General features: G+C 40.5%; 1 protein-coding gene across 7 annotated transcripts in view; it reads right to left on the reverse strand.

Annotated features, from left to right (window-relative positions):
- Window positions 1-26,234, reverse strand: part of MPP7 (MAGUK p55 scaffold protein 7) — a 277,171-nt gene that overhangs the window by 71,035 nt on the left and 179,902 nt on the right. For all 7 annotated transcript variants that reach the window (XM_059729112.1, XM_059729113.1, XM_059729114.1 and 4 more), the window contains 2 exons: window positions 5,604-5,735; window positions 1,879-1,960 (listed from right to left, as the gene is read on the reverse strand). In XM_059729112.1, coding sequence (XP_059585095.1) covers window positions 1,879-1,960; window positions 5,604-5,735 — 214 coding nt within the window. The remainder of the gene's footprint in view (window positions 1-1,878; window positions 1,961-5,603; window positions 5,736-26,234) is intronic.

The raw sequence follows: 26,234 nt of genomic DNA on the forward strand, positions 1-26,234 counted from the left end.
TAGCATCTTTTGGGTTGGCAGTATGTAAGAGGCAGCAACTGGGTGGCATGTGCACAGGAACATCATGACCAAGACATGGTGCCGCCATAGTATGGACATGTCCAGTGGTGCTGAAATGGAAAAGAACCAAAAGCTGAAGGTTTTGGAAATTGGTTGTAATATTTACCACCTGAAGGGCAGGCAGTACAACAGAAACAATATTATTTGGGAGCAATGAAGCACTTGTTTACTTCTGTATCAGCACATGACATGACTTAGTAGGAAACAGCTGTGCATTTACATTAGATTTGGGAATCAGTTATATCCACTGAAGTCTTCTGAGCTTTAAGAAGCTTGCTATAGTGTGCCATTTCCACCTAATACTATACTTTCTTCACTCAGTGCACTGAATTTCCTTCAAATATTTAACATACATGTAAGTATTTATAATTTATCCAGGTCCTCAGTCATGATGACTTTATGAGGATGTTATGTGAAGTTCTGAATGAAAACCAGTAACTAAATGACCAACTAAAACTACACACCATCAAAAAATGCACACTCTTTTTAAAATACTATTATTAATTGTATAAAGTGCTTGCACTACAGATAAGCAAATGGATTTGTATAAAACAAAACTAAATCCTACTTTTGTCAACAGGGTCAGACCTTTCATGTTTGAAATACTTTATTGTAATTTACTTTTTAATTTCATCTAAAAGTTATATAGAGAAATACAAGGAACCAGACCTGAGGAAGGGCACCTTGTGTCCAAAAAATTATCTAAAACCTCTCCCAACTACCAGTATCATAACTATGGGTAGGTGAGAGGGACATGAGCCCCAGGAGCCAATTAAGGGGGGGATGGGACAGGTGCATTAGAAATGAGGCTGGGAGGCACTGGTATCAATGGAGCTATGTGGTAGTTTGGGCTCTGTGAAGAGGGGCTAGGAACTGGGCAGTGATGTCAGGGAAGCTCTCAGGTCCTGGCAGCTAAGTGCTTGGGGAAATGAATTGGGGGATGAAGATAAGGAGGTACTCTGTACCTCCAAATTATGGGTTCTGTTTTTTCACTCAGCACGATATTTAGCAGTGCCTGCTGGGGGGAAGTGGGTAGACAAGAGGTTTTACTCCTTAACTGGGGGACAGCTTCCCCCATTGCTGCTGGGACACTCCACCCCTCATCTTCTTCCCTCTCTGCCAAGCTGAAGTCTATCTCTCTCAAGACCAGAGAGCCTCCTTGCACTGAATCCTAGATACCAACCAGTCTCTCAATGTAACAGAGAGCCAGAGGGCTCCTGTTACTTTAAGAGCAGGCAGCAGGCTAAGCTGGCTGCATGAGGTGGCAACAGCAGGAGCACAGTTTGGCTGCTAATTAAAAAAGGGTAAACTCCTGTGCATAACTGAAGAGCCACATGACAGAAAGAGACAGGGCTATGAGGCATATAATCCCAGGGCCTGAGCCAGACCCTGCATGCTGCAGGGAGAGAAGCTCCCCAGGGCGAAGTACAGACTATCAAAAAGCCCAAGACTGAATCGATTCAATCTTCGCAGGTTAGTCTAAATTGCATAGACTGAATCAATAAGCAAGTGAACAGACATTCACTTTTGATTCTGAAAATGCAACCACATGCCTGCAGTGGCTCAGTGCAAAAGCCAGGGGACAGAGTTGCTAGAACATGCCTCCCTGCTGGCTGGAGCAGACAGCTTGGGCCCAAGCTAGCCCATCCACCCTGGGGGTGGGGTGGGGTGGGGTGGGGTGGGGAGGAGAAGAGCAGGGTTCTGCTCATCTTTTTTGTAGTTCTACTACATTCCATGCAAACAAACAACTCAAAAGATAAAAAACATTTTTTTTTTTTTAAATTTGAATGGCCAGTACCAAAAACAAATACAACTTACCACTTCTGTCTGCAGCTCCTCCCCGCATTATCCTAGCCACCACAATTGCACCAGTATGTTCATCCCTTTTAATAGTAGCTCCCTTAAAAAAAAAGATAAATTATGCAAAGACATACTAGGTAAGTATATTAGACTAGAAAATACTTGATATAAAATTGAAAATGGTAAATACAATACAGATGTGTACTGCAGTCTACAAATAAGAATGATAACTGCTCATAAAAAACTGTTAACTATTTGAAATACATTATTTAATAATATTACACACAAGGTTTTTGTCATTTATACCAGATGAAAAGAAATCTGTCCCTTCTATCTTACAGAATGTGACAGTTGCTCCTATTTGCTAATAAAGCTCACTCATTCAGCACAGACATACCAGTATAGACTAAGATGCATAACAACAACATAAAAGAATATAATTTTGGGGCTAAATACTCCAAGTACACATATTACACTATTTTGATTGGGTCAATCCACAGATTGGGGCTTAAGCAGTGCTGAAAATTGATAAATGAGAAATAGTAAACACCCTGGACAGAAAGAGGCCATTTCTTATACCAGATTTGCCTTCAAAACATAAAACCATCTATTCTCACACACTAACTGATACTTTGCTCTTTGGGAAAGGAGTCTCGAATAGTTATCCAAGAAACAAACATGGCCCGGTGGGTTGAATCACCCTATACTAAAACACCTGGGGGAGAACTTAGGGAATAGAAAAATTGGATATTCCTTGTGTTTGCCATAATGGTGTTTTTATAATTCTAAAATAGGCACAATGCAAGAAAGAAATGCAACATAAATGAAAGCATATTCATTGAAAAGAATTACGGAGATTTTTTTACAGCCATTCTAAATTAAGAGGATAATGTCCCACAATCAGGAAGTCATATAAAAAGCATAGCTGTCTTGTCTTCAATGGTAGCTCACATACAGCACACTGTGCAGATAAGCAAAGTGAGTTAAAAAAAGTCTCCCCTTACATTTTTGGCCATTTTAGAAGGCTCTTCTTTTTAATCCTCAAACATCAATTAATTTGAGTTTAAATGCAAAAGCACTTTTGGTTTTGCTGAAATCCTGAAAAAGCAGATTTATTTGTGTTGCTGCTAGGCCTGCCTAAATGATGAGGGGTGTATAATCTGGCAAGAAAGTTTATTCCTATGAAATGTTCAGCTCCAGGATTTTTTTCAGCTTCATGTGCAGTGCAGCTCCTCATTTTGTGCTTTAAAAGAGAAGGAGGTTAAGGCTGGAACTTGGAAACCTGGAAAACTGTTGGTGTTGCTAGCCAAAGGTGTAAGTTACCCTAAAGCAGACACAAAGATGTAACGGCACTGTTCAGTTTAAAATATTTTTAAAGGGAAAATAAGGAGTTTGAGAGCTATATCGGAGACTGAGAATGTGATTAAAGGTTCCATAGCAGCATGCATTGGTACTAAAAAACACTTTTCATGGTTTCACAGATGTACAGCCTCCTAGTCCACCGGCTTATCTGCTGCTTCCCAAATAAAAACAAAGTAAACACTTGTTTTTCAACAAATCAAATTAACAACAAATCAAAGCAAGGCACCATATTTACCCCAATCCAAGATTATTTTGAATTTAAGACAACCCCAATAATTAGATTTATAATTAGATTATAAAATTGTTGTAATTTTTAAAGTACAGAATCTAATTATTGGGGGGGGGGGGGGCATCTTAAATTCACCTCCACAATATCCTCAAAAAAATTCCTCATCTTGGATTCAAGTAACTACAGTAGTCAGGTATATAAAAAGAGTTCTAGCACAGAGAAGGGGTAGCCAACATCTGACACCAGAAGTAGCATAAACACCCTGTGTGTGGCATGCAGCAGACTGGGAAGGGACAGGCAACACAGTGGCAGATAGGTCAGGAAGCAGAAAACATGAATTACAGGAAGAAAAAGTATGGGCTGAGGCTGTCTTGTCCCTTACGGTCTTGTACACATAAGTTCCATAAGTGAATAGGCAAAGGCTACTGCTATTCAAAATAATTTAGTATTGTGTGTTTTGGGTGCATACACAGGACTAGAATCCATGTAGATAAATGCACACAGAATCACATCTGTGTTTTGGTCTATAGCATATTCATGTATATTCCATTTAAATGGAGTTTATATTTCCATGTAAAAGCTTGAAAAAGTTAGTTTCTCTCAAAAATTGGCTACCTATTTGTTTGTTTCTTCCTGACAGTTCTACTGAACACAAGTCAATCACATTTGCAGAACTGTGGATTTATTTACCTAAATCCAAAATGAAGAGTCCTAAATTCTCAGATAGTAAGAAACAATAATACAGTACTTCACAGAATCAGTCACCCTAAGTCACTGCATTTACTTTTCTGAAAAACACGTTTGCATTAAAAGAGTTAATGTCTCTTTTCCTGAAAATATTCCACAATAACATGTCCACAATATCCACGCCCGCCACCATTTTTCAGCACGGGGACTCTAATACACAAGACACTGGAGTCCGCTGGAGAATGGTAATTACCACACGCACCAGCAGACTTGATTAAGCAAGTAATTACAACAGGTTGGAGCAGCCTCACTGCAACATAGATTCAAGAAAGACAATGACGAGGGCATTTTCATTTGCACAAAAACAAAGTTATTTACTTTGAACTCATTCTAAAAGGCATGTTGACTTTTTTTCATGCTTCGGAGAAAAGTAGGTACAATTTTTCCTTGCTCATTCCTAACATTAACACTTAAAGTAACTTTGTTTTCTTCCTTAACACTTTGCTTGATTAAAAAAAAATGAAATCTTGATAAACAGACCTGTGATTTAAATCTTTGTGGAAAAACTGTTAAAAATGTTAAAACCAAGTAAAATCCTTCCATATGGTCAAACTTCTAATTGTACTCATGGGTCTCCAGAGTCAGTCAATGCTAAAACTCATTTCTTGTTGCCAGAAATCCAACAAGAATGTGGGCATTACTGAGATATCCACTCCAAGACAAGCTACCACTGTATGCCTAACGTAGGCATCACTCTCCTCACATCACCCCTGTACAAAAAACCTGCTTTCTGAAAGCAACTGTAAAGATATTTCTTTAGGATTCTTTTCCATTAATACAAATATTCAACATAATCTAAAACAAAGCACTTGTTGGTATAGAGAGAAGAGTTATATAGTTATTTTTTTTTTAATGTCACACACTCTCTGAGGCAAATAGAATAGCCAAATTAGTGCACCTACCTTCTAATACTCTTGTAATACACATTTGGCTCAGCACATTCTTTTTTTCCAGATATCCTCACAAAGACAGTAGCTTTCTGGTATTCATAACACATACCTTAAGTTAGGCCAGATTTCAAGTCAAGGCATTTAAAGATGTGCTTTGCAGTCTATATTTAGTGCCACAAAAGATTACATTCTTAACTTTAAAGCTAGCAAGCACAGCTCAAGACAATGGTCATGATTTCACTGGGTATTTCACCTACCCTTCTTCTCTCCCTTTAACAAATTAAAGTTTAAAAATTATACTTTAGTTATTTTACTAGTCAAACTCACTTGCATACATGGTTAACCCATCATGTAGCCTACCCATTTGACTCATTTTAGTAGCAATAATATGAACACAGAATTTACATAAGCATTGTTCATCCTTATGGGTAAATCTGCATAAAACAATCTAATCGCATTTTCCATGACCCATGTTCATAATAGAAAAAAAAGAAGTGAAAGAAACAATAACCTACCAATGGTTCCCTGTTTTTGACAAGTCTGATTATTTTAACAGAGTCCTCCTCCTCATCAATATCATCAGGCATGGGAGGTAACACTGGATCGTAGTTCTTCTGAGCAACAGTATCATGTACAGACAGCAAAGCCTGAAAATGGCAATGGGCAACATTAATGTTAGTCATCTGAAATACTCATAAAGTACAAAGGGAACAAAAAGTTCATAATTTGACGATTTCAGGGTCATAATGTTTGTAGGCAGCATTCAATTTATTTTAATAGCTTGTTAAACAATAACAGAACATTTTGGTATTTTTCAGATACACTAGATATACAAATTGTAGAAGCAGAAGGGTTGTTTTTACACATAAAAGTTAAAATGTTGAGCACATGGTACTTTCGTTCCCAAATTACAAAATATATGGCCTAGAGAAAAAAGATGTCTTGAAAGCAAATTGTTGTTTCTCCTGATACAAGTTCAAGAATCTCACTCCATTATTGTCACATAAAAGTTCTTGCAACACATTACAGAACGCCAGGAAACAGACAAGCATGATCATTAACTTCTGCCCTTCCTGTTCATGCATCAAATGTTGTGAAGCTAAACTGCTGCAGAAATGTCCCTCTGATATGCAGCCAGATGTTGACAGCTTCTTTGCTCCTTGTTCTTAGGCTTCCTTTCAACGTAATTCAAAAAGCACACATTTTAGGAATTTTTATTGTAATCACTCTCACATAATTTGGTACTGAAATTGGAGAAATGTCCTTGAATATCAACGCAAGTTGGGAGCCCAGCTCCTTTCCTTAAGATTCTTTGAAAGTAATAGGCCCTAACTTACAAACTCGCTACTTTTCAGATACAGAATTTTTGAAGTTCACTTAAGTGTTAACTTTTTCAGGATTTTTAACAGCTTTCTAAAACAGGGCAATAGGGGTGGCACAGGACCAATCCATGGGCTAGAACCCCCCAGCCTTCCTCTATTTTACCAGATTCAGCAGCTGCTCCAGCCATTCGGGGACCTGTGCTGCATGCAGCGTGGATCTCAGAGCAGCCAGAGTGGGTGCGGTGTACAACGCAGTCCAGGAAGGCCCATGTAGTGCATATTCTAGACCAGCCAGAGCAGGTGCTGTGCTATGTATAGTGCCTGTCCAGGCCAGCCTGCAACACACATGGTGCCTACTCCAGATAGTCACTGCATACAGCATGGGTCCTGGACTGGCTGGAGTGGGTACCACATGCAGCACAGCACCCACTCCAGCCAGTCTGGGATCCTCACTATATGCCCCTGGCTGGACTGTGCTGCATGCAACACCCATTCCGGGTGCTCCAAGATCCATACCACATACACTCACCCACGTGGCATAGTGCTAAAGTAGCTGGGCTTGGTGCCACATGGCACATGTTCTAACCCCTATGCACAGGGCTGGGCCAGTGCATGCTGTGCCCCATGTGGGTCTGTTCAGACCCAGAGCAGCACGAGGGGTCAGATAGCAGGGCTCTTTGGGCCAGACCCAGCCTGCAGGCCATATGTTTGACACCTCTGATCTAAATAATAAGCTAGCTAGATAATGAGCTAGCAAATAACCTAGTTAAGTAAGCCTCTGATTTTTCCTGTTGCACCTCATGGAATAGTAGCAACAGTGATACCTAAAACTATAACTGTTTCCACTAAAAACCATTAGGAATAGTAAGGTGAAGCTCTGCAATGGACAATCCTTATGGAAGGTACCAACTTTTTTGGGTGCAACACATTCAGCTGTTTTTTTAAAACCAATATATGATGAAATCAAGGGAGCATGGGAACTTCACATTGCTGTGATCAGAATGCTTCTGATACCCAAGGTAACACTACACCACTCGCTGCACCACAGACATACCCATAAGATAAGGTATGTAATTACCTCCTTCCTATGTATACTGTAGGTTACTTTTTTCAGTAATAATAGACAGTAATAAGAGATTTAATTTTTTTAAGAAAGTTATAAATTTGTACTCTGAGTTTTTTTCTACTGGTGGATTAGATAGCAGTACAAAAAATGAAACTCTCAGAAATGCTGAGAACTGCCCAGTTTAAAACAGGACTGCATGGAAGGTCAACAAAACCATGGACACCCCTCACCCTCCCCTCCACCCCAAATTATGGATTCATTGTCAAGTTACGTCTTCATACAGTCATAGAGAGACAAGGTTCTTTGAGCAAATCTGATATCGTTTATTAAACCAACTCAAATAGTTGGAAAAATTCTTCTTAGCAAGTTTTCGGGTTTAAATACCCTTTGTCAGGCTGAAGAAGCATCTGCAGTTGGTCTGGGCTCTTCCTGGATGGAATGAATAGTAAAGAAGCCAGAAGCTAGGCTAGTATTTATTAGGGGTGTGCAAAGCGGGCCGTATTCGATTCAGATTCAACCTACTTTGGGGGACAGCAATTCGATTAGTTCATTTGGATCACTGTCCCAATTTGATTCGGCCAGATCTGAAGATTCAATGCTGATTCAGAGAATCAGTGATTTGGCCATACAGTGGCAACATGCAGGGGGAGCATGTGCACCCCCTGGCAGGCAGTGCTCCCCACTTAGGTGATGGGTGGGGGGCAGGCAGGAACCCCGGTGTCCCCCCTGAGTGCCAGCTGGGGAGCGGGGGCACTGGATGAAGTGCCGCTGACACTTCCGGAAGTGGGCCAGGAACACTGCTCACACTTCCTGGCCGGTACAGTCGGCTGCAGGGGGACCACACCCCGGTTGGTGAGATTGGCCGCAGGGGGATTCCTGCTCCAGTCACTGGAGGGCATATGACCCCCCTGACTCGGGTGGTGCCAGTCATCCATGTGGCCATAGACACAGTTTTAAATGTTTTCCATACATACCTTGAGGTACCAGGCGTGGCTCGTGAACACTGAGATGGTGGGGCAGATGGAGCATCCCACAGAAGCGTGTGTGTGGGAGTACTTCCGGTCCACTTCTGGGTCTGCCATCGAGCACGCAAGGGACCTCCTCAGCATCCCTCTAGCTCAGCAATCAGCCGTGGGAGAACCCTGGTTGCCCCCCCAGACCCAGGAGGCACCAGTCACCGAGCCAGGGGGTGGGGCCCTCGTGCACTCCACAGCAGACCCTAAATGGACCAGATGTGCTTCTGGTCTACTACTTGGTCTGACGCTGAGCGTGATGGGGACCCCCCGCACTCCTGTGAGATGCTCAATTCATCCCACCATCTCAGCATTCACAAGCCGCCTGTACCTTGAAGTATGTAGAAAAAAACATTTAAAGCTGTGTCTATGTCCAAATCATCAAGTCTCTCCAAATCTCTCTGAATTGATTTGGAGGGTTCTGATTCGATTTAGAGAGATTAAAAGGTCTCCTGGTTCGATTTTGGTTTGGAGATTTGGCCGCCAAATTGGGCTGAATCTCCACCGAATCAAATCAGCGACCAAAGCTTCACACAGCCCTAGTATTTATGCAAGACAGGCAGTCAGTGAAGATGTAAATTGAGGAGTCAGTGGGTGATGGACAGGCTGGGGCAGGCAGGGAATGAATGTAGCTGTTAAATAGTGGAGAAGTACCTGGGGAGTCAGCTGTCAGGCAGGTTATAATGCATCATAAATCCAACGTCTATATTTAGTTCATGATTTTTTGTATCCAGGAGGTTGACGAAGTGAAGCTCATAGGCTCACCTGTGAAAAGTGTTTTGTAAATTCCCTTTGAGGATTAGAACTGAGATTGGAGACAGGGTTTTTCTTGTGAGAAATGTGCCCCCATATATTATTGGGTATTCTTGGCCTTAATCCATAATTGGGGTGAGGGGGAGATCCATGGTTTTGTTGATCTTCCATACAGTCCTGTTTTAAACTGGGACGTTCTCAGCATTCCTGGGAAAGCAGTACAAAAAACGAAACTACCTAATCCACCAGAAGAAAAAAAAAAACTTAGAGTAGAACTGCAGATGCTTCCTCAGCCTGATAAAGGATATTTAAATAGGAAAGCTTGGTAAGAAGATTTTTTCCAACTATATGAATTGCTCTAATAAAAGATATTAGATTTACCCAAAGAACCTTGTCTGCCTATGTCCTTAGACCAATATGGCTACAACCTACACCCCTTCATACAATATAAACAGAAAGGAAGACCATCTCTGCTTTAAGAGTCTGTAATTGTTTGACGCTTTTTACTTCAAAATAAAGTGCACTTTGTTGAAGACTTAGAATCATAGAAAATTAGGGTTGGGAGGGACTTCAGGAGGTCATCTAGTCCAACCCCATGCTCAAAGCCAGACTATTTCTAACTAGATCATGCCAGCCAAGGCTTTGTCTAGCCGGATCTTAAAAACCTCCAAGGATGGAGAGTCCACAACCTCTCTGGATAACCTGTTCCAGTGCTTTACTATCTTCCAAGTGAGAGCATTCTTCCTAACATAGAACCTAAACTTCCTTTGCTGCAACTTGAGACCATTGCTTCTTGCTCTGTCATCTGCCACCACTGAGAACAGTCCAGCTCCATCCTCTTTCGCACCCCCCTTCAGGTAGTTGAAAACTGCTAATTAAGTCTCCTCTGCTCTAGAGTAAATAAGCCCAGTTCCCTCAGTCTTTCCTCAGAAGTCATGTCCCCCAGCCCGCTCACCATTTTTGTTGCCCTCTGCTGGACTCTCCCCAATTTGTCCACATCCTTTCTGTAGTGGGGTACCCAAAATTGAATACAGTACTCCAGATGTGGCCTCACAGGTGCTGAATCTAGGGGAAGAATCACTTCCCTTGCCCTGCTGACAACACACCTACCAATGCAGCCCAATATGCCCCAAGACTTAATTGATTATATTCCCCCCACCAAAAAATTCTAACATTGTTTATCACCAAAAGTTAAAATTCCTAGGGCACCTGTACACACCTTGAATAAGGTTTTAATCCTCATTAAATTAAATAGATTTATAATATTTAAACTTGTTCATTTTGGAGCATCATATCAGTGTTTGCATACACTAGGTTTTCGAACTAATTAAGACCAGTGCCCAGCTGGCACCACAGGAGAGTGGGACAGTCCAGCACTGCCCCCTGGGCCAGGGCTCCCCACCCACCATGTCCATGCCTTGCCATGCAGCTGTGGAAGCAGGAAGCTGGCAAACCACAGAAGAAAAAAGAAAAGTAGAAGCAATTTGAAAGTGAAAACAATTCAAAGGGATTTAAGTTTTATTTTAATGCTCCAGAAAGATTTCTAAAAGCATCCGGAAAACCCACTCATGCAAACAGCCATGCAGTTACAGCACAAGAAAGAGCAAAAAACATGGTGTGTACAAAGACCCTAAAAAATCAATTGCATTTCACGTACAAGCTAATGGCCTGGATCTAGCAACTGCAGTTCTTTCTTTAAATGTGTGCCAGGTAGCATTGTACATACAATATCCAATGCAATTTCATGAAACTTTAAACATGCATGTGAAATAATGAAAAAAACAAAACAAAATTAAGGGGTTGCTTTCCTTTAAGTATACCGCACAAGTCAAAGACTAGTCATTTCATTTTTTCATATGAAGAAATGGTACATGCATGCACTGACCCAATGTAATGAAATTCTACATTTCAGCTGAAAAACAGGAAGATTAAGCAAATGGATTTTGAAAACAGCTGATGAAAATAATCTGACATATTAATTCCATCATAGAAAGCAACAACTTAAACCACGTTCAAATAAAAAAATATCCTTGGCTAGAACTGACAAAACACATTCCTTTTACCTTTAAATATAATTATGCCAAGCATCAATCAGGTACTGAAACACCACCAGATCAGGCAGCTGAATGTGCATTAGGATAGACACTAAGACAGAACCAATGCTACTGGGAAGGATCCAGGGAAGTGTGAATAGTGTACTCACATCTTTCTTTATCCATGTAGCACATGAGCACTGAGCAGGTTCCTGCCAGACCTCCACATGCCAAGCTCACTGTGCATGTGGAGCTCCAGCAGAAACCGTGCCGATCAGCTGGTGAGCTCAGAGGGCTGACTGCATGTAGTGCAGGCAGGAGCCACACTGATCAGCCCAGGAGCTCAGAGAGCTCACGGTGCATACTTGGCACAGCCAAAGGCAGTGTGGCCACTTCCCACACCTCCTAGGATTTGCCCATGATTGCTATATACAACAAGATGCTTTTCACTCAACTACTGTAACAAATACTGTAAAAAGAAAAAAACAGGACATCACAGTTTAGGGCATTTAAAATACCACTTCATCAATAGTGTTTAAAAGGTTGTTTGGGTTTTTTTGTGGGTTTTTTTTTTTTTTTTTTTTTTTGTGGGTGGGGGGGCAGGGGTTGGTTATATAATTGGGATTACTTAACTAATGCTTGGGATGGACCTACCAAACAAGAGGAAAAAAAACAACTACAATATATGAGCCTTCAAACTAGTTGACAAAGAAGTTTCTAACCCCACACAGTAGCCAATTTCTTTATGGCATATATTGTATGTTCAGTGCAGGGCACTCTCTTTTCTGGTTTGTTTGGGGGGGTTTTTGGTTTTACTGTTGTTTTCTTTAACATGCTCCTCTACATCCCTGATTTGAGCACTGGGAACTACCATCCAGAAGCACAATTAAAGTTAATTTATTTTTATGCAAAATGTATATCTAAATTTCAAAGAAGAAAAAGTATAGAAAGAACACTTTGCCACAAGTTTTTTGTCTTGTCCTTCTAAGAATGTGTTGACTATTCCTTCAAGGGAACTTTCTTGCACTTTTTTTATATATTTAAATAAAAAGTGATCTGTAAGCATTCCTTCGATAACTTTGCCAAATGTTGTACTTCTGTTTAATTTAAAATATGCTTACCACAAGACAGTTGCATGTGTGTGATGTGTGTAGCTACAGTATGAATAAAAAAGTTTAAAACTTCTTTAAAAGCACACTAATATGAGTGCCAAGAGGTTAGATAAAGAGACATCATCTGTTATCCAGAGAAAAGGGGAAGTTATCACAAACAAATTTTCCAAGGAATGAGGTACCTCATGTATTAGTCTCATGAAGCTTTACTTTTCACAACCTGTGAAAAGAAACTGTCTAAAAGATCTGTTCCAGTATTACACTCCTTAATGATGATGAGGTTCTTTTAATGCTAAAGGAAGCTCCTAGAAATTCAGAGAACTTTTTATATAGCGATGCAGATTCACACATATACCAGGGTCAGGTATACCTAAGCACCTTTGGAAAAGAAGAGATTGTGTTTTAGCTAAGTTTTATGCTTATGATTCACTAATGTAAACATGGTCTGTATTTAGAACTTGAAAGAAGGTATGATCCAAATTCCTACACTACCTAAATATAAATATTGATGTTCAGCTAAATTCTTAGACACGATCTAGCTGGAAATGAATACTTTGAACAATTCACTGAATGTCTAGAAGCCAGTGCAATTTTTGTATTAAAGCTATGAAATATTTTATGCCTTGATTTTTGTAGCATTGACCTACAAAAAACCTACAGGTGATAGCACTAAAAGTTGAAACATTTTAAAAGTTATTTCTTGCACTGCTTCTTAAGCTAGAAACATTTATGTTAACTGGGAACATCGGTAATTATGACAGTTTACACGCTGAATAAAAATGCTACTTTCTATATGACATTTTTGATGAGAGCTCTATAAAGTATGACTGCTCTTAATCTTTTTATTCTCTTAAGCCACAGTTGTTTTTACCTTTATTTCTGCATTTCAATTTTTATTTTATTAACTGAAGGTATAAGAAAATCTAAAAGGTGTCTAACTTTATAATTCACTTCTTAAGAAAAGTTTATTCTTCTTCCCTCCTTAAAAATATACTTTAAACTTCCATATGAAACTTCATTGCAGAAATATTTTGCAATTGCTATTACATAGAACAGGGGAGGGCAACATACGGCCAATGGGCTGGATCCAGCCTGCAAGGGATTTTATCTGGCCTCCAGAGGGTCCCCTAGCCTAGGTACAGGGGGCAGCCCAGGCCATGTCATGTGTGGATGGTCCTCTCACCCCTAGGCATGCAGCAGGGCTGGGGCAGCATGGTGGCAGGACTCTGCTTCCTGGCAGCCCTAGTGGTGGCGGCTACTACCGACTGTCCGACTGCATGCAGCCAGTGTTGCCACCACTGCTGGACTTGGCCCTGCCACCCACACACCCCGGCCCATCTGCCCCACACCTAGCACACGGGGCACTGGACAGAGCAGGCAGGTGGGGTCTCTATGGAGATTGGTTCAGGACCCACATGGGCAGGACACAACTCAGATGCATGGATGGGATGGGTTGGGGCCACGGGAAGGTAAGGAGCAGCATCTGGGAGCAGGAAGGGTGGGTGGGGCTGGGGTCCAAGCTAGGATCATGTGGCAGTGAGAGCATGGGGCCAGGGCCAGGGCAGAACTATGATCCAATGCCTGCACGTCTCTGCAATAGGTGCCAGTTCCATGGGCAGGGGCATGTGGAAGGCAGATCACAGCTCTGCTCCGGGCCCTAGCCCCACACTGTCACCACTCTGCAATCCCAGCCCTGCCTGTCCCACTCCCAGACACCACTCCCCGCCTCCATTCCATCTGCTCTGCTGAGCACAACCTGCCTGTGTGGGTCCCAGAAGCCATAGTGTTCCCTAGCCTATTAAGGTAACTACATAAGAAAATAACCTAAGTTATGCTGTTTACGTGAGTCTGAACAGGCTCCACAGGGATGGAATGTTCTGAACCCATTGAACCTGTCACTTATAACGACATCACAACCCACTTCGAGGGGTGGAGCATGCCTAAAGAGTTCCCCACACTTGGCAGGAAAGTGCGAGGGGAAAAGTGAGTGTGTTGTTTGTGAGACAGTTGAGTGCCATGTGCACAAGAGTGACTTGTGGAAGAGGATTAGTGTCATGCAGTGGTGTAGTTGCACACCTTCACTGCGATTCCTGCTCCACCCAAACTTTAACATTAACTGTCTGGGATGGACAGTGACATTTCTATTCAGCAAGTTTTGAGAGTGTTCATTAACTTCATGGCTCATTATCATCTCTCTAATTGCTGTTAATCTCACTCCACTCTATAGGTGTTAACAACCCTCCATCTTTTTAATGGTCTAGATATTCAACTATTGAAACTATCATTTCTTCTGCAATTTTGCTGTCTGATAGTCCTTCCTTGTAACATCTTTCTTTTATTTTACTGTCCTACAGACAGTTTTTAGCTGTAGCAAAAAACCTTAACTCAGGTGTAGAAATAACTAATGATAAAGCATTGGTGACACTGTCAAGATGCTCAAGAGGGCTATATTTTGTTTTATGAATCTCAGGAAGAGATTTACATTTACCTATCATCACTACTAATGATACAAGATCCTTTGACTATTTTTTTTTGCCTAGCTCACTGTTTTGGGTTTTTTTAGACTTTATTTATACTCTAGCAAAGGAATACATATTCCAATAGTTATTTGTTTTTTGCTTTGATCTTAAACTGAATAATATAGTGCTAGCTCCCTACCATTAGTAAAGCTTCTAGCTTCTCTTTGGAAAGCTTCTGGTTTCATCTTTAGATGCACCCTCCCTTTTAAAATCCTAGATCTGCCTGTGGCTGTCTGTACAGAATTCAGGCCATGTTCAGCTTTAATTAGTTCCATCTTGGATGGAAGATTGGTGGATTGGAAGCACAAGTATCTATGCTGCATGCTATCAGAGAGAATGAAGACTTCTTGGCTAGAAGTCACAACAAGTTGGCACAGGAGAGGTCAAAGAGAAATGAAAAATGACACAGTGTGACTTCTAGAAGGAGGACCCCCAGAATTCAAAAGGAACAGACTGAAGTTAGTAACTTACTTTCAAGCACTCTGCAGTAGAACAGCTGAGGAAAAGATATAAGTGAAGACACTAGCATGAATTGACCAGATGACCTAGCAGTCTAGAAAGTAGGGAGTACAGAGCTGCAGGGATGGGGGCTCCAAGACTGCTGCACCAAGAAATAAAAGGAGAGTGGTGGTTGGTGACTCTTTCCTGGGGAACAGAACCACTAATTTACTGTCTGGATATGAGGTCCTGAGAGCTGTGCTGTTTGCCTGGAACTTGTTTTTAGGATGCCACAGAAAAGACTGCCAGAGCTCATTTGTCCCTTGTACCACTACCCTTTCCTGTTTGTCCAGACATCAATGATATGTTCAGAAATGTCACTGAGTAGATGAGGCGAAAGGCTCTTGGCAGGAGGCTTAAGAAGTTTGGAGCACAAGTGGTGTTCTCATCAGTCCTCCCAGTGAATATGGGCTCAAGCAGAGACAATCAAGTCATGGGTGTAAACACATGTCTAAGATAGTGCTGATGTGAAGACTTTGGATTCTTTGACAAAGGGAAAATGTTCTGGGGAGAAGGACTGCTATTTAGAGACAGGATTTATTTGACCAGAACTGAAAAGAACATCTAACCAACCTAGTAAGGAGGGCTTTAAACTAGGTTCCATTGGGAATGATGAACAAAACCCACCAGAAACAGAGCAAAAAATCCAGAGGGGAGACGACCAAGAGAAGCAGCTCAACTTGGGGAAAGGGCCAGGGCACCACAGGACAGCAATAAGGAATGCAAAAGGGAAATGAGCTAGTCAAAATGCAAAACATGCCTGATGTACAAGTCAGAGAAATATGAGAAACAAACAAGATGAGTATAAGTGGGTCATTCACCCATCTTCCTTAGCTAGGTAAGTCAGCTCTCAATTCAGGGTTTTAAAACAGGTTTTATTAGTCTGAGAGGATTTACAGTCCCAGTAAACAAAATCAACCCAAACAAAGGTATAAAATCCCAGAACCTAGTGCCTTCCTTCAGATAAATAGAAGGGCCTTTCTGGCTCTGTGCCTCTATCCAGAAGTACTGTTTCTCCTCTCCTCCCTGCATTCCCCTATGGAGTTTTTTTTAACCCTCTTCTTAGCTGCTTCCTCATTAGCCAGTATCAGCTCCAGTTCATTCCTAGTGTCCCAAGGCAGGCAGACTTACTTGGTGAGCACCATTCCCTGGGCTTCAGGCCTCTGAAGGCTGAGCTCTTCCTTACACTCAGCTGAAAGTCACAGCGCTGTGAAAAACCCTATGATCTGATTAGTATCACAGAAACTTGGTGAGGCAAGTCTTATCACTAGAATATCAGCATTGACTAGTACAATCTGTTTTGAAAGAACAGGGTTAGGAGAAAAGGTGGTAGCATCATGTTATATAAAAAAATACATACACTTTTTCCATGGTTCAGGAGGAAGGAAGCAGATCAAAGTGTATTTGGGTGAAGAAAAAAGGCAAAAAGTTCAGTAATAATATAATAGTGAAAATTGGATACAGACTGCCAAGTCAGGAAGAAGAGGTAAGTGAAACACTCTTCAAGGGGACAAAATCAACCCAAAGTTATGAGACGATCCTGATGACAGGCTTCAATTTTTCAGATATATGTTGGAAGAACAATACTGCTAATCATAATTCAGAAACTTACTCAACACTGTGTGGAGGACATGACTAGGAGATCACTTATTTTTCTTCTCCTGACACACGGGAAAGAATTGGTGGAGGATAAGGTAAAGGGAAACTTGAGAGGCAGTAAAACCCAAGATGATAGAATTAATACATTTTGAGATGGTGAAAGCATGAAGTGAGCACAAATAAGAAACTATATCAAAAAGGTGGATTTTAAGTGACTCAAGGAAGCATGGTGCCATGGAAGAACAGACTGAAGGATAAAAGCCAATGAAAGCTGGAAGCTTCTAAAGAGCACAATATCAGAAGCCCAGCTAAAAGCTATTCTGATGTGATGGAAGCACACGAAATACGGCAAATGACCAATATGGCTGCACAAGGACCTCTTAGAATGCCTCAAAAGCCAAAGGAAAGCATATGGGCAATGGAAAAATGAGCAGGTCACTAAGGTAGTGTACCAGGAAACAGCAACAGCTTAAGAGAACAGAAGTCAGATGGGGAGGAATAAAAATGAGCTTCACCTGGCCAGGGAAGTTAAAAGACAACAAGGAGGTTTTTTTAATATGTTGGTCAGGAAATAAAGACCAAGAAAGCTGCGAGTCCACTGTTAAACAGACACTGTGAATTCTTAACAGACAATACAAATAAGGCAGAGCTGCTAAACAGTTAGTTTGGCATGTCTTTACAAAAAATTAAAACAGATAAGATTATTTGGAAACACAGGGACAAACTTTGAGGGTTGAGATAACACGACAGACAGTCAGAGCTTTTCATGGGTCTGCATGAATTCAAGTCACCAGGTCCTGATGAACTTCATCCCAGGGTACTGAAAGAACTGGGGGAGGAGAGTGTGGAGCCCGAGGCAATAATATTTATGAAGTTGTGGGAGACAGGCAAGGTACCAGAGGACTTGAAAACAGAGTGCCCCTTGTCTAAAAAAGGCAAGATGGAGGACCTGGAGAATTAAAGACTAGTTAGCCTGACCTAAATGCCCAGGAGTGTATAAGGAAGTGCAAGCATCTGGAGTAGGAAAGGCTGATCACAAGCCGCCAGCACATGGATTACTATGAACAAATCATACCAAACATATTTGATCTTCTTTTTCACAAAGTAACTAGCTGGGTGGATGAAAGGAATGCAGTAGATACAGTGTATCTGGACTTTGGTAAGGCTTTTGACAGAGTCCCCAGATGATTTTTTCATAAACTGGAGAAACGTGGGATGGATAAAACCACTAGAAGGTGGATAGATAAGAGGCTCAAACAGCTGCAAACAATGGGCAATTTTAAGTGGATCAATGTCAGAATGGGAGGTTTTGAGTGGAGTCCTGCAGGGCTCTAGCCTAGGCCCAGGGCTGTTTAATGTGTTATTAATGATTTGGATGCTGGAACAGATAGTTTCCTGAGCAAATTTGCAGACAGCACAAAACTGGGTAGGACTGCAAACACACTGAAGGGTAGAAGTGAAATTCAGAAGGATCTTGATAGTTAGGAAACCTGGGCTACAGCCAACAGAATAAAGTTCAATACTGGTAAATGTAAGGTACTACACCTTGGGAATAATAATAAAAAACACAAATACAATGGGTGACAACTGGCTGGATAGCAGCACTATAGAGAAGGATCTGGGAGTCTTAGCGGATTACAGAGTTGAGATGAGTCTGCAGTGTGATGCACCCGTACAAAAGGCAAATGATGTTTTGGGCTGCTTTATAAGAACATTAGGTGCGAGACAAGGAGGTGACAGTGCCTCTCTACCTGGCATCATCTGAAGTGTTGTGTGCAGTTTTGGGCTCTGTATTTTAAAAAGGATAGAAAGAAGTTAGAGGGTCCAAAGGCAGGCAACAAAAATGATAAAGTGCTGGGAAGGCAAGCCTCATGAGGAGAGGATGAAAGAAATGGTCATTTCAGCTTGTGAAAAAGGCAATCAAGAGGGAACCCTTCAACTATCTGAAGGGTTGCCATTAAGAAGAGGGAGACCATGTTTTCATCCACTGCTGCAGAGGACACACAGAAATGATGTGAAGTTGCAAAATAGGTTTATATTGATATCAGGAAAAACTTTTTCACTGTTACAACAGTGAGGAAGGGAAGTTGGAGAATCTCCAACCTTGGAGGTTTTCAAGAAGAGGATGGATAAGCATTAGTCAGGGATGATCTAGGAGCAGTATGCTCATGTTCTGAGAGCCACTCTACTTAAAGCAACCTGAGCATCTTGTGTATCAACGTCCCCACACTTGAAAACAGCAGTGGGGATGCTTTATTTAAAGCTCATTGAACAAGCAAGTTAAGAGGGAGACAACAGCAAAGAAGACTGACAAGAGAAATATTAGAAGAGATGAGAAGGGGTAATAGAAGAATGTATTTAAGTGAAAACAGTAACAAGGAGTGGAAGGAACAGATGCAGCAACTAACAGACAAGAGCAATCTGTCACATTAGCTGAAGCAATCAGTTAGGCCAAAAAACAATCCAAACACAGCACGAGCAAGTAATAAAATGATAAGCAAGAGAAACCTTTTAGTAGCTGAAGAAATGGCTAAAGAACGGAACATAATGAACTGCAGGCAGCAAAGCCAGCAAACAAGTCAGAAAATGACTAAAGAAGCTATTTGCAAAGCAGAAAGGTAGTAAGATTCTATCAAAGGATGGGATAGTGTCAACTTGTTAACAAAACACTAGTGGGATAAAATAAAAGTATTTGCACTTAATTCTTTCAACACTGAATGCAAACATCAAGTTACAGAATTTAGCTACCATTAAAAGGAATGAAAGTATTAGCTATATCATACTGTAAATATCTAACAGAAAACTCTTGAGACTAAAAGGGAATAAAACTGAAGCCAGAGCTACAAACAAAACATGTTCCTCAGATCATACCATGAAATCCATGGACCTAAAATGTCATGAGAAATTAGGTATCACTAGATGTGGTACCCTCTTCAACAAGAACATAACAAGATATTCTGTACATTTTGGCTATGACCACCTCAAAGTTATGGTGCAGGATTTCAGTGATTAAGTCTGTACAAAAATAAAAAAAAAATCTCTATGCCTGAAATGGTCAGAATAATATCCTTGACTTGCATTCAGGTTCAGTCTTGCATACAGAGCAATTGAAATTTCCCCTCAATTTGTTTTTGAATCATTTGTATGACTCGACTATCAAAATATTTAAAATCCATACTGCATGTGTGCGTTTTTGTGTTTATCTGTAATATATTAATATTCTTGGCATAACCACATCTCATTTGAATCATTATTAAGTATATATTACTTTTTCCTCTTAACCATGTTGGATTTTTATTCCTGAATATATGAACTTCCTTTCACAAACGGGTAATTTCCTTGCCTGAAAATGTAGTTTCTTCATATCAGATCCACCAATCTGAACTGATGGGTTTACCTGCAGCTGTTAGTCAGACTGTAACAGCCAATAGAAAGCTAGACCTTTCGCATCTTCAGACTTTTACTTCCTTTTGCTCATTGCCTGGAACCCCTGGAGACACTTCCAAAGTCTAACTGTTCTCAGTGTCCATAGAAACACACAGCCAGTCCATGTCATCTGGTAAAGGTGTTAATATTCTTCCAGATGGCAGCCCTATGTTTTTCCTCTATTGTGGCCTCTCCCTCTTCTGCTCACACATGGCTATTATCATGGAAGACTAAGCCCTGATTTTAAACCAAAAATGAAGAATTCCTGAATAATATGCTGTCCCAGAGTACCCTCAGGTGCGGGTTGGAAGGGGTTGCTTGCTCTGAGTCCCAGTAGCCTTGTCTGGTATCCAAGTACCCCTTGAAGAAAGGCAAGGCCTGGCTTCCAAAACAAGGGGGGAGCCTAAGCTCCTTCCTACTCTGAGAAAGGCTTCTTCCCCCACCTTTCAGTTCCTCACCCTCCCTGGTTCTCTGAGGCAAGGCTCAAGGTGCTAACACCCAGTTCTGGTTCTGACGGAGGGACTTCCCCACCTCGAGGGATGCAGAGCAACCCGCAGTTCCAAGAAGCAGATCGGACCATTGCTTCAGTAAAGGCATTGACTGGGGCAAAAAGGTCACCCAGCCAGAGGTTCTCTCCCTGCTCTGTTAAATTTACTAACCAAAATATGTGCGTGTGTATATGTAGATACATACATATAAATATAAATAAAATACACGCACTTTGGTTAGTCTATAAGGTGCAAATCTACCCTGACTTCTACTTAACTTCAGACTGACATAACTAAGTCTCTTGCCCCCAAAGATACTCAGTTGTCCCCTTTCCAGTCACTCCAGCTTCCCAAAGCTTTTCTTCTCTCAGTTCCTAGACTCTTCTGGCAGGAGCTGCCAAGCTGTAGTTTTCCAGCCTTCTCTGCCACTGTCATGCTCATCTCCTCCTGGGTGCTGGCCATCTCACCTTTGTTGATATGTCAACAAAGGCATTCAAGGCTCTGCTGATGCGACAGTCCAGCCAGCCTTGGCACTTAATCCCTCCTTCTCTGTGCACAGTTTAAGGAGGTAAACTGAGTCATACAACATTAGAACAATGCGAATACAGTTAACATCGAAATATCACAATAAAACCCATAGTCCCTCACGTATGCCTCTTAAACTTTGCAATCTGATTCATTTAGTTTTGGTGTTCTTGAGGTGTGAGGGCCCAAAGTATCCTCCCCGAACATAAATAGACGTTCTGTATGCTCAAAATTATTTGGATAAGAAACAAGCCAACTTTTAATAACCCTGTAATGTGTGAACAGGTCCTATTCTGAAAAACAAAAGGTCTTTGCTGTGACCGCATGCATCTTCTTCTTTGAACCAAATCTCCTGAGGAAAAGCAATAACCACTAAGGAAAAATAAGAGCAAAGATCATAGTTCTTCATACAAAAACTTGCCTCTCAGAAAGGACTACGTCAATTATCTATACTATCTCCTTGCTGAGCCCAGTACTGGTGCAAAGAAACGAGCTCTGCTATACTTGCTCCACCTCCATGAATGCTCAAACTGAGCAATGAGATGATGGGAATGGGTTTGAGGGATCCTAGGCTTGTACCCTGGATCTCCAGATTAATCAGGCCAAGTCATGAGGCTTGAAGACCACACACCCCAAGTCTCTTCTGCCCCCCCCCCCCAAAATGTACAAGGAGTTGAACAGATATTGGACCCAATTCCTCCTCAAAGGGAAACACTAAACCCTGAAAAAATCCCTCCATGACATGTATATAAATTTAGCTGGCAAAGTTACACAGGTAGAGTGTTAAATGAACATCTCAACTTCTAAAGTAATATAGTTCTTAACAAAATTATTTTTGCCTGCTTTGATTTTTGTTTAATCAGTCAGTAAAACTTTCAGTGAGGAAAAACACAATCTCACTAAAATCAGCTACTCTTCTGGCAAACGGAAAGATAGCAAGTATTGCATCTATCTTTTAAAAAACGGCAAAATAGGCATCAAATGCAATGGATTACAAACCATTAAACTAAGTACTAGGTAAAATAACTAAAATTGATGGCTATAGAGACATCAGCTCTGGTAAACACATGACTGTCAATTATGTATTAAAACTTTTCAGCAGGTCAAAAAAAAAGAGCTATAACAGAAGTGGACAGTTCACGTGGCCTTTCAAACTGCTTGTGATAAAGCTCTCGACAGTGATGAATAAAAATACTCCTTAGGTAATCAGGGGAGAAAGAAGTACAGTGCTGGCATTTGTTAGAAACAGGTAAAGACACAGATAAAGACCAGGAAAACACATACAAATATCTACATGAAGATTGCTGTTAAATATATTCAACAATAATCTAGATAATGGGAAAAATTGTAAGGAATACTGGAAAAACCAAAGTGTATAGTCTTCTGACTATGAAAGAAGAGGCAGCTGAAAGAAAGAAAAGCTATAGAAAGAATCAAGAGGAGACAACCAAGTTTCACTGACAAAAAAGGGAAAATAGATTTAATCTCCCTTTAAACAGATAGTCACATCTCTGTATAATTACTATGTTTTTCCATTTTCACCAGCTGAGCAGAATTACGCCTTGATAACAATGCGATTTTACACTGTGATTTTTCTCTTCCTAAATTGCTAAATATTTTCTCACTATTGCCAACCATTTACACACTATATGAATGCCATCATTATATGCATGCAATACAGTATTCAGTACATGGGTTAGTACTGGGTAATTCATGTGGTAGAATTAGTTTTGTGTAACTGAAGAGTTTCTTTGATTTGCTTTTCAAATCCTCTGTTCTCCAATGACAATTTGCCTGGCTTCACTTTCATTTTTAAAATAGTTGGCTTCTAGGGACCATTTACATTTCCATACCTCAAGACTTACAGCAGCTCAGGCTGCCCAACTTTGAGCAATTAAGTTATTTCATTAAAAAAATGAAATAAAAATATTTATTTTTTCTTCATTAAAGAAGAAAAAATTCATTAATTAATTCTTCATTAAAAATACATTTATCTCGTATTCTTGCTTTTCCTTCATGAACACCACGTGCCCCCGGAGCCAGGGGGAGGGGAGGGGCATGGTGAGCTTCTGCAGGCGGCAGTAGCACTGTTGGTGGCAGGAGTGCGGTGGTGGCAAGCAGGGAGCTCCCACAGGCAGACACAGGGGTGGTGAGCACTGACCAGCGGTCAGCAACCACCCGCAGGCTGGCGGCGGCCAGCAGCAATCGTGGACCACCCGCAGACACCACCGGCAGCGTTGGCAGTGCAGGGGGGGTGGCGAGCAGCAACCGCCATTGGCAGTGTCGACAGTGCCTTTTCACAAGGAGTACACAGTCATGCTCAGGAGGTGCACATGCACCCGGATGCACCCACTATGCCTTGCCAATGCTCTCCTTTATACTGTTAAGAGTTTATTTTATCAGCTCCTAACACATTAGGAATGCAACATGATTGCCTGTTGACGTCTTCTGACTGCTACATACTAAAATTAAAATATTTATTTATGTTTTATTAAAGCAAATTTTTGCTTTCCTTTCTCAATACTACTTATATTCTCTTAGTTACATTTTCCCAAAAGAAAGCACAGCTAAGCAGCTTGATTCAAATGCCTCCAAACCAAAAATAACAAAAAACAAAACTGTAAGGAGTCTCTTTAAAATGACACTGGACATGAACACAACAGAATGAAAAGTAAAGAACTAAAACTGATAAATTTAAGAACTAGCTTCTTTAAGGTTGCCAGAATGGAGGGGAAAGGATCAACACAGAACCACCCACAGATTATTTTGAGTAAAAGTTCTAATGTCTCTACTTTTCGTAAGTTCACACAGTTTTAAGACTAAGAGGAACTATTATGAACTTTTTCTCTGATCTCCTACATAACACTGGCTGTAGAACTTCACTTACTAATTTCTGCAACAGGTCCTAAAACAGTTATTTCTTTCCAAGTAGCAGAGAGATGGATTCAGATAGCATAGACTATGACTAGCACATACAAAGAATCTAGATTTGAATACTAAAGATATCAGTGGATCAAAGGTTCCTTCTATATCCAGGTGACCTCTACTACACAACTAGTAAAGAGCCATTTAAAAATAAATGCATGAAATATTTGAACACAAATTTAATCCTTTGCTTTAAATCACCATAAGTCTTCTCCAGATAAGAAGAAAAGATCGCTAGAAGGGAGGAGCCTCCCCATCTCTTAACATTCAAAACTGCCTCAGCCTCAAAGCTGACTGGCTGCAGGAATTCATATGCTGTTTACTTAAAAGTGACAATCAAAACACACTGTAGAGCTCCATGTCAATTATATAAAAATGAATGTACAACACATTTTCAGAAATATACAGATTTCTTCTGTAAGTGCTAATGTTGCAATAAGTCATCTGAAAATTAAGATGGGTACTTTGTAGGCAGTGCAATCACCCCTTGTGATACAATTTTTCAAGTCAAGACTAATTAATATTTCTGTATAAATAAAGGTATAAAAGGTATAAATAAAAGCAAAACAAAGCACCCAATTACAAATACTGAAATAGTAAGTACACATCTCATATATAGCTTTGTGCTGCATACCCATGGCATGCCTTTCAGACTTTGTTTTAAAGCAATTTGGGGGGGAAAACCCCCCCAAAAACATGCAACTAAAGAAGTTCTAATAAAACTATAAATTCTCTGAAAAGCTTTTTTCTGTAAAGGTTGTCTATGGGCAAGTTAATTTTAAAGTATTCCCAGAGCTGTACAAGAGTGGTTTTCCCTTCACTCTGCAAGTTATCTTAAAATTACTTCCAAAATTCTATTCATTCTAGAGTAACAGAAGTAGCCAAGAAAAATACTTTAAGAATGTCCAATGCTTGTTCTCAGTTTAGCTACAGGTACAATTTCTGAAATATTCCAAATAGTTTAGATATTCTTTTACCTTGCTACATTCAGATTGCACACAGTTGTGCCTCGTGCTCTTGCTTATGTTTCTGCTTTGCCCTTCATGGCAGAAGCAGGCAATCCTTTCAATGCCCACAAACAGCACGCAAAGAATTCTGCTGCAGGTAGTCCGAACTATCATGGGAACTCTTAGGGACTTAGAAAAAAGTCCAATTTCGTCCAAAGCAGAAGAGATGGAAGCATCCTTCAAAATAATTTTCAGCACAGTGGCTTATACATTTAAAATAATTAGTAGCACTGCTGGGCAACCACAACAGAAACAAATCAAAAACGCACTGAACTCACCCTGGCAGAAACTTATTTTGAAAGTAAATTCTTAATCGTCATGTATATGTAATTAAGTATGCAATTCCTGTTATTACGATCCACAGTTAAATACGAGTGGAATGTAAATCTTCTGTCACATCCAAAAAGCCTCCATTTTGGAATGAGATGAAAGCCAGGTAAAGAAAAGGGATTAAAACTGGTGTCCATTCTTTGTGACAGAACAACCTTTCTGGCCTGAAGCCAGAGTAACAAAGTTTAACAGCCTGAAATGTTAAGTCCCACAGTATTGTTTTAGTTTATAAATTTCAAATTATTTTAAAAATAAAAAGACAAATTACACTTTCATGCCATGGCTCTAAACCAAAAAGAACATAGCTCTGCCAGCTTGTTAGAGAAGGAATGGAGTTATTAATCATGGATTTTATTTATTTATTTATTTATTTAAAGTAAAATGAAATACAAATCAAAACTTAAACAAAATAGTTGGAATATCCATATTTTTTTAGCTTTATATTATAATGACTTCTGCAAAATGTTTAATTTTGTATTTGAAAAGTATCCCCATACTTTCAAGGAATTAAAGCTTTAGGTAAATAGCAT

Source organism: Alligator mississippiensis, chromosome 5 (genome assembly GCF_030867095.1).
Source record: "Alligator mississippiensis isolate rAllMis1 chromosome 5, rAllMis1, whole genome shotgun sequence".
Taxonomy (NCBI): domain Eukaryota; kingdom Metazoa; phylum Chordata; order Crocodylia; family Alligatoridae; genus Alligator; species Alligator mississippiensis.